The sequence below is a fragment of the Penaeus chinensis genome, chromosome 38, assembly GCF_019202785.1.
Source record: "Penaeus chinensis breed Huanghai No. 1 chromosome 38, ASM1920278v2, whole genome shotgun sequence".
NCBI classification, from domain to species: Eukaryota; Metazoa; Arthropoda; class Malacostraca; order Decapoda; family Penaeidae; genus Penaeus; species Penaeus chinensis.
The window spans coordinates 6,919,036-6,927,900 of NC_061856.1; the positions used below are offsets into that span (position 1 = coordinate 6,919,036).

The window sequence follows — 8,865 nt, forward strand, 5'->3', positions numbered from 1 at the left end:
TGAGAACCCCTTTACTTAAATCAGTCACCTACTCAACACTTATTTCCTTAAATCAATCAGTTGCCTGAACAATTGATGTTACAGTAAGCAGTTAAATAAATGTAAATATTTTAGGAAACTTTTTCATTACACCTTGCTGATGCCTCTTAATATTTCGACCACAACACACAACTTCTAGGGATTTGCTGACAATCAGACAGGAACCACTGGGAACCATTATCATGTCACTCTTTAGGCAAGATTGTAATTGCAAATTTACTTTTCATTTTATATAACATATCTATTACTGCTTTTTATATAAAATCATTTTTTGTATTGTTGAAGTTCCCTGCTAGTTTAAAATAATATTGCTTAATCTCTGTTTTTGATGTACACTGTGTAGTACTACTGTATACTTGTAGATCAGGTCATAATGTGTACCTGTGTATACTATTACTACCTGCTTTGTCAAGTGCCAAAGTACACAGTAATATTAACCTGTTCTATTTGGTAAATAAAATAAGATAAAGTAATATTAAAAAATATATTTAATAACAAATGACTAGATGACAAAATACAAACAAAAAACAAAGAGTAGAATCTGAGAATGTTCATAATTACATAAACACATTTCCCAGTGTTTAAAGGCTGCACTTGAAATGAGGGTATGTGCATCCAGAGATGAAAATGTGTTCAGTAAATGTTTTGTTAGTTTAAATTTTCATCTATAACATAAACTGATATGGTCATGTTAAAGCACTACAATTATAAATTAAGATAGAGCGCATTAATATAAACATATAGATGCTTATGTTAGAATATTTAAAATAAAACATTTAATAAACACATCTTTGGACTCATACCTTCAAATACAGTATGTAATATACATAACTCTCTAACTTTCTAGCAATTTAAATCTGAAGCAGCCAGGTGTTAACTTTTATAATGTCTCAAAGAATAAATTTTTTCCCTGTTATAAAATAATAAGGAAATGAATTAACCCACAACTTTATTGAATGTAATAAACCTAATATTTTATAAATGCAACCAAAATGTCCCCTAAGTTTTCACCTGAATTGAATTATTGACTTAAGACAAATAGTAAAACCATTTTCCTTCACAAGTTTTTATGTAACCTTTTAAAACAAGCACATGTGGAACAGCACAAAATTATGTTTTTTGCCTCAGACAGATTTCTTTTATACAGAATAGTGATATTATGATTAGCAACATTGTCCCATGAGAATATAAAAATTTCTGATACATGTATAGATTGTAAGCATAATACACAGAAATAAGTGTGGGTTTGGAATACATACTTTTCAGATAAATATGAATTAATAATTGTTAACTTGCCAACCTGAAAAAAAGCTAATGGTGTTGACAATCCCTTAATTGCATAACAAGATGAAAAAAAAAAAAATATATATATATAGTAGTTAATGATATTGATCTCTAATTGTGTATTAAATTAATAAAACCAACTTGAGATTTATCATGTGCTATCAAGGTCTGTTTACCATGGGTCTGAAATAAGTGCAATGAACAATATGTTATACAACAAATATATTTTTGGTGTTCCTAGAATCTCCCTTATTACCTTGGAGTACATTTTGATCAGAAATAAAAATAAAATGATTTCAAACCGAGTAAGTACTAATTTATCAATCCATCCCTTCTTTGCTTCAGCCATTAGGTCTAATTCATTTTTTCTTTTGAGGCTTCAATGGGCCACCACGGAGGCCTAAATGTTTTTACAACCATATCATTGGCTGTCAGTGTTTCTGCAGCTAAGCATTCTTTAACTCTCAAAAGCCCTATCCCATACTGACCATCTATTCCTCGAATCTTACCTACAGATTTTCCCTTCTCATTAATTATATTTGTATCATAAGCAAGAGTAGAAGTGTCACCAGGAAATATGAGAGGCATGTATCTCTTGCGCACAACACCAGTATGGAAAGTTCTGGCAGTAAGTTCTTGCCCTATGTAACAGCCTTTGTGAAAACTAACTCCATGAAGATAATCCAGGTTGGCTTCAAGTGGCAAGCATTTTGTTGGTGGGAGCTCCTGCAGCCCTTCACCAACACCCAACTTATAACGTAAAAACTTGAAAATCTCTTCACCATGTTCTACATCTGAAACAATGTCTGTGATATGATTTTTGTCTGGAACAACAAGCCTGTGTCCTAGATATTTCATCCTCGGATCTCTTGTCACAATGACATCACTCACAGTGTCTTTTAAGTGCAGGAGGACCTCAGATTCTGCTTTAGGATTGAGGTATAAAGACTCTACATCAACCTGTGTAATACTGTCCATGTCTAATTCAGGTTCAAACACTGCCCACACATTAAAGTCTTCAAGAGGTTTAATGTCAAGTTTCCTCCGCACTTTGTACATCTTCAGATGCCTCACTAAATGGTCCAATTTTTCACGGTCACATTCAATTAGATAACTATCCTCATGCCTCTTGTAAATAATGGTATCAAAGACAACTCTGCCTTGAGTGTTGAGCATCATTGAATACATGCTTGTTGCTCCTTCTAACAGGTGATTCATGTCATTTGTGACAAGACCCTGCAGGAAAGAAGAAGCCTCTTTGCCATTTACCTGTGCTAAGCTTCTGTTTGACTGCACTTCAGCACTAAGATTTCTTTGCATGGAATAAGAAATGCTGGCCCAATTTCTTCCAACATGTGCTGTCTGGGGACACAATCTACTAAATACATGCAACATGATTTGTGTTCTGGAGTAAATTACCAAAAGCTGTATTTACTTTGCTCCTTCAGATGGCTGGTTCTTGGGAAGTCTCAAGTACCTGTAAGAAATAAAGTTTACTTAATCCTTCTGTTCTATAAGTAATTCATAAAATACAATTTGGGCAAATCTTAGTAATACACACCTGCACCTAACACTGGTCTACATATGGCCACACAATATCCAGTAAACCTCCTTCACATATATTATGGTAAGACCAAGCTTGTAGACCTCCCTGGTGACTGATCATATCAGAAACTGTCCAATCTTGATCTTCACAGAATATACACATATTGGAGAATTGTTGGCCTTTGTCAGACAGTAGGGAAGACCAATGATTGCATGACACTACTTTACTATCAGGTTGGACATAGGACTATTTGCCTTTAATCAAAGAATACAGCAAATTTAATTTGGATTTGGATAAAACACATGCAGTATAATCCCACACAAAAATCATATTCTGGAAGCCACTACATGTATGAATAAGATTGATCAGATGCCATGCGAGTTAATCATTTTCTAATTAGCTAGTAAAGGACCACATTAAGCCACTGGTGATGGGTAATATTGTATAGCATGGGAGCAAAAAGTCTCAGGCACAAGGTAATGCTTGATAAGCCATGAGTCCATTTCCCACCCATTAGGGTGATGGCTCATGTGTCCAACTGTGAGGCAGACCATCGCCCAGGTGTAAAGCAGCGCGTGCTTATGAATCCTGGTCTCATAAAACTTTACCAAAAAATATCATCAGTTCATCAATACGTTAAATAATGGCAAGAAAACTCAATTACGTGTATTCTAGTTAGGTTGAGCTTGAACTGGAATCCTTATTTGATAATAAATTGCCAGATAGATCTATATTCTGATAAATTACTGATATTATCTTTATTTTGTGCAGTCTAAATTGTATTTCACATATAATAATAATATTTGGGCTATCGCTCTTCCTCTATCTTCACACGTTTCTATTCCCGACAATAAGTAATTATGCCACACGTAAGAGTTCAAATACATTAACAAATATATATAACAACGAAACATTACCTTGCAAAATTTGACCCGAGCTTTAACTTTGCAAAACTCACACTACAGCCCTTTTTGATAATTAATTATATCACGACTCAGTCAGTATGTGATCCTCAATCTCCCTCGTGACTTGGAACCAAACTGAATACACATAAATCAGAGAAGAAGAATGATTTACACAGCTGAATTGACGTACGTGTTCTCGGCCGAAATTCTGAGCAAATGATGCAACAATTTACTTTTGTGTTTATGAAATGATCTTTTAACAATAACTTTATGTATGCGTTCCTGGCGATATCTTTTGGCGATCCCTTTCTTTCTATTGTATTTATATCTATGTACAATTGGTGTTTAAAGGATTTACATAAATTTAAGATACGTTTTTGTGATCCCGTTAGAATAGATAAAATGATTAGTAAACATTCTAGTAAACAAGAATGCGTTTAACAGTTAAGCAATCTTATTAATAAATATATAAACATAATTTGAAATACCATAATACAGAGGAAAACTACAATTATCGTCAAAGATAAAAAATATAGATTACTAGGCAAAATTTGGAATTGATTGGGAAAATATAGCAATTCGAATAAAGGAAAACAGTGCGCTTATTATCCGCACAATACCAGCTGATCCTCCTTCAAGATGCGGCAACTTCGGCCCCTTTTCGTATCACACTCAGGGAACTGTAAGAATATTCAATGGACACGGCTGAGGATTCTGCACAGGTGTCTCTCCACGTCACTGACAAACGCTTGCAAGGAAGATAATGATACGTCAGCTCAGAAATATAAGAGAACAGTTCTCTTACCTACGACCAGTTTTCCTCTTCGGGTCGAAGGAGCTAAACGGGTCAAGAATGAGAGGAGAGTTCAAGAGGTAAAAACCGGTTAATTGGTTTTAATGTCTGTTTTAAAGTTTTTTTTTGGCGATGAAGAGGGAGATCATTAGTGTCTAGTCGTTTGTATTACTTTTCGTGTTAATTTGTTTTCATTGCTTATTTTGGATTTGTTTTTAGATGATAAACATAAGTGTATTATATTAAATGATAATGTGTAATAGATCTAGAATTCTCTTTATGATAAGTAAAATAAAGTAATGTGTCTTTTAGGAACTAAATGATGGCTTGACATTTCCATACTTGATATTTCCATATAGTGTATTCCATGTCTAGGAGGCCGGCTTTGCAGACCTATACGACTGGCAGAGAAGGCAGATGCGCAAGAAGGAGTATGTTCTTCATGATGGACCACCATATGCTAATGGAAAACCTCATATTGGTCATGCAGTTAACAAGGTATTTATATATATATATATATATGTGTATATCTTAATATCAGGATGTACAATCAGCGATTTTTACCCTAGATGACATTCAAACAATTCCATGGTTTCTTTTTCCCTTTCCCTTCTTCCCCTTTCCCCTTCCCTTCCCCTTCCCCTTTCCCTTCCCTTTCCCCTTCCCTTTCCCTTTCCCTTTCCCTTCCCTTCCCTTCCCTTCCCTTCCCTTCCCTTCCCCTTTTCCTTTTCCTTTTCCTTTTCCTTTTCCTTTTCCTTTTCCTTTTCCTTTTCCTTTTCCTTTTCCTTTTCCTTTTCCTTTTCCTTTTCCTTTTCCTTTTCCTTTTCCTTTTCCTTTTCCTTTTCCTTTCCCTTTCCCTTCCACTCCCCCTTTTCCTTTCACTTCCACTCCCTCTTCCCCTTCTTTTTCCCTTTCCTTTTCCCCTTCCCCTTCCCCTGCCCCTTCCCCTTCCTCTTCCCCTGCCCCTTCCCCTTCCCCTTCCCCTTCCCCTTCCCCTTCCCCTTCCCCTTCCCCTTCCCCTTCCCCTTCCCCTTCCATTCCCCCTTCCCCTTCCATTCCCCCTTCCCCTTCCATTCCCCCTTCCCCTTCCATTCCCCCTTCCCCTTCTCTTTCTCCTTCTCCTTCTCCTTCTCCTTCTCCTTCTCCTTCTCCTTCTCCTTCTCCTTCTCCTTCTCCTTCTCCTTCTCCTTCTCCTTCTCCTTCTCCTTCTCCTTCTCCTTCTCCTTCTCCTTCTCCTTCTCCTTCTCCTTCTCCTTCTCCTTCTCCTTCTCCTTCTCCTTCTCCTTCTCCTTCTCCTTCTCCTTCTCCTTCTCGTTCTCCTTCTCCTTCTCCTTCCCCTTCCATTCCCCCTTCCCCTTCCATTCCCCCTTCCCCTTCTCCTTCTCCTTCTCCTTCTCCTTCTCCTTCTCCTTCTCCTTCTCCTTCTCCTTCTCCTTCTCCTTCTCCTTCTCCTTCTCCTTCTCCTTCTCCTTCTCCTTCTCCTTCTCCTTCTCCTTCTCCTTCTCCTTCTCCTTCCCCTTCCATTCCCCCTTCCCCTTCCATTCCCCCTTCCCCTTCTCCTTCTCCTTCTCCTTCTCCTTCTCCTTCTCCTTCTTCTTCTCCTTCTTCTTCCCCTTTGCCTTCCCCTTCCCTTTCCCTTTCTCCTTCCCTTCCCTTCCCTTCCCTTCCCTTCCCTTCCCTTCCCTTCCCTTCCCTTCCCTTCCCTTCCCTTCCCTTCCCTTCCCCTTCCCTTCCCTTCCCTTCCCTACCCTTCCCCTTCCTTTCCCCTTCCCTTCCCCTTCCCCTTCTCCTTCTCCTTCTCCTTCCACTTCCACTTCACCTTCCCCTTCCACTCCTAATTTCCCTTTCCCTTCCACTTCCCCTTCCAGTCTCTCTCCCTCTTCCCCTTCCCCTTCCCCTTCCCCTCCCCCTTCCACTCCCCCTTTCCCTTCCCCTTCTTCCTCCCCTTTCCCCTTCCCCTTCTTCCTCCCCTTTCCCCTTCCCCTTCTTCCTCCCCTTTCCCCTTCCCCTTATTCCTCCCCTTCCCCTTCCCCTTCCCCTCCCCCTTCCACTCCCCCTTTCCCTTCCCCTTCTTCCTCCGCTTTCCCCTTCCCCTTCTTCCTCCCCTTTTCCCTTCCCCTTCCCCTTCCCCTTCTTCCTCCCCTTTCCCCCTCCCCTTCCCCTTCCCCTTCCCCTTCCCCTTCTACTCCCCCTTCCCCTTCTACTCCCCCTTCCCCTTCCCCTTCTACTCCCCCTTACCCTTCTACTCCCCCTTCCCCTTCTACTCCCCCTTCCACTTCCCCTTCCCCTTCTACTCCCCCTTCCCCTTCTCCTTCCCCTTCCCCTTCCCCTTCCCCTTCCCCTTCTTCTGCCCCTTTCCTCTTCCCCTTCTTCTGCCCCTTTCCTCTTCCCCTTCTTCCTCCCCTTCCCCTTCTTCCTCCCCTTCCCCTTCTTCCTCCCCCTCCCCTTCTCCCTCCCCTTCCCCTTCCCCTTCTTCCTCCCCTTCCCCTTCTTCCTCCCCTTCCCCTTCCCCTTCCCCTTCCCCTTCCCCTTCCCCTTCTTCCTCCCCTTCCCCTTCTTCCTCCCCTTCCCCTTCCCCTTCCCCTTCTACTCCCCCTTCCCCTTCTACTCCCCCTTCCCCTTCCCCTTCTACTCCCCCTTACCCTTCTACTCCCCCTTCCCCTTCTACTCCCCCTTCCACTTCCCCTTCCCCTTCTACTCCCCCTTCCCCTTCTCCTTCCCCTTCCCCTTCCCCTCTCCCCTTCCCCTTCTTCTGCCCCTTTCCTCTTCCCCTTCTTCTGCCCCTTTCCTCTTCCCCTTCTTCCTCCCCTTCCCCTTCTTCCTCCCCTTCCCCTTCTTCCTCCCCCTCCCCTTCTTCCTCCCCTTCCCCTTCCCCTTCTTCCTCCCCTTCCCCTTCTTCCTCCCCTTCCCCTTCCCCTTCCCCTTCCCCTTCCCCTTCCCCTTCTTCCTCCCCTTTCCCCTTCCTGTTTCTTCCTCCCCTTCCCCTTCCCCTTCCCCTTCTTCCTCCCCTTTCCCCATCCCCTTCCCCTTCCCCTTCCCCTTCCCCTTCCCCTTCCCCTTCCCCTTCCCCTTCCCCTTCTTCCTCCCCTTTCCCCTTCCCCTTCCCCTTCTACCTCCCCTTCCCCTTCTTCCTCCCCTTTCCCCTTCCCCTTCTTCCTCCCCTTTCCCCTTCCCCTTCTTCCTCCCCTTTCCCCTTCCCCTTATTCCTCCCCTTCCCCTTCCCCTTCCCCTTCCCCTTCTACCTCCCCTTCCCCTTCTTCCTCCCCTTCCCCTTCTTCCTCCCCTTCCCCTTCCCATTCCCCTTCCCTTCCCTTCCCTTCCCCTTCCCTTCCCCTTCCTTTCCCCTTCCCTTCCTCTTCCCTTCCTCTTCCCTTCCTCTTCCCTTCCTCTTCCCTTCCTCTTCCCTTCCCCTTCCCCTTTAATGCAGAAGCTACTTATTATGTTAAGAAATTAAAAGAAATGAAATTTTATATTTTAGTTAAATACATTATTGAAACATTAATTCCATATTGATAAATTTAATTGGTAAATACTGTTTACAGTGCCAAACAAAAAGCATTTGTGTTTAGTTTTTAAAAAGAATTATTGCCATACATTCCAGATTCTTAAGGATGTAACCATGAGACAGAAACTCTTAAGAGGCTACAAAGTGCACTACATCCCAGGCTGGGATTGCCATGGTCTCCCCATTGAGCTGAAGGCACACGACAGGGACAAAAAGAAGAAGAAGAAAGATGTTTCAACCCCAACTACTCCTCTTGGAATCAGGAAGATGGGTTAGAGATTTAATTTTGAGATTATGTAGTAGTTTGGGTTAGTGTTTGTTTGTCTGTCTCTGTATACTCACAGTACTTCAATTTTTTTTTTCTTATAAGGTTGATTTGTTTTTTTGTAATAGGAAGTATTACTTGAAGCAAAATGTAAGAGAATAATTTTGCCGAATTATTTTTAGTTAGTTTTAAAGAGCTGGCATTTAGAATTAAAGAAGATTAGCTACATAATAAGATTTAAGTAATGTTTTAAAGAGAAAGTATGTCTCTGTTGCAGCCAGAAGATTTGCTGAAGAGGCCCTAGACATTCAGCTTGAAACATTTAAAAGATGGGGTGTGCTGGCAAACTGGTCCAACATCTATCGCACGTTTGATCCAAGTTACGTATCGAAGGAGCTCCTTCTCTTCGCAGATTTATATGAAAAAGATTATGTTTATCAGGTTAGTATTTAATTGTATGCTTTACTATATTTAGAAAAACAATTGAACATTAAGATATCTCTGGTTTGTTTGATATATATTTATACC

At 41.3% G+C, this 8,865-nt stretch overlaps 2 protein-coding genes across 4 annotated transcripts in view; one reads left to right on the forward strand and one right to left on the reverse strand.

Annotated features, from left to right (window-relative positions):
- Positions 1–509: 509 nt before the first annotated feature.
- LOC125045848 (putative transferase CAF17 homolog, mitochondrial) lies at positions 510–4,118 on the reverse strand. Of its 3 annotated transcripts, none has more exons than XM_047643377.1 (2): positions 3,965–4,118; positions 510–2,800 (listed from the first exon to the last, which is right to left on the reverse strand). In XM_047643377.1, the coding sequence occupies exon 2, from the start codon at positions 2,716–2,718 to the stop codon at positions 1,678–1,680; it is 1,041 nt and encodes a 346-aa protein (XP_047499333.1). In that variant the 5' UTR covers positions 2,719–2,800; positions 3,965–4,118; the 3' UTR covers positions 510–1,677. The 3 variants fall into 3 exon arrangements, with proteins under 3 accessions (XP_047499333.1, XP_047499334.1, XP_047499335.1); XM_047643378.1 differs by lacking the exon at positions 3,965–4,118 and adding an exon at positions 3,787–3,919; XM_047643379.1 differs by lacking the exon at positions 3,965–4,118 and adding an exon at positions 3,828–3,872.
- A 281-nt stretch (positions 4,119–4,399) lies between these two features.
- Positions 4,400–8,865, forward strand: part of LOC125045849 (isoleucine--tRNA ligase, mitochondrial-like) — a 12,457-nt gene continuing 7,991 nt past the window's right edge. The window contains exons 1-4 of the mRNA XM_047643380.1: positions 4,400–4,647; positions 4,943–5,065; positions 8,169–8,343; positions 8,615–8,778. Coding sequence (XP_047499336.1) covers positions 4,414–4,647; positions 4,943–5,065; positions 8,169–8,343; positions 8,615–8,778 — 696 coding nt within the window. The 5' untranslated portion in view covers positions 4,400–4,413. The remainder of the gene's footprint in view (positions 4,648–4,942; positions 5,066–8,168; positions 8,344–8,614; positions 8,779–8,865) is intronic.

Excerpts from the sequence above, each read along its gene's own strand:
- LOC125045848 (XM_047643377.1), bottom strand. The coding sequence starts at position 2,718 with ATGTTGCATGTATTTAGTAGATTGTGTCCCCAGACAGCACATGTTGGA.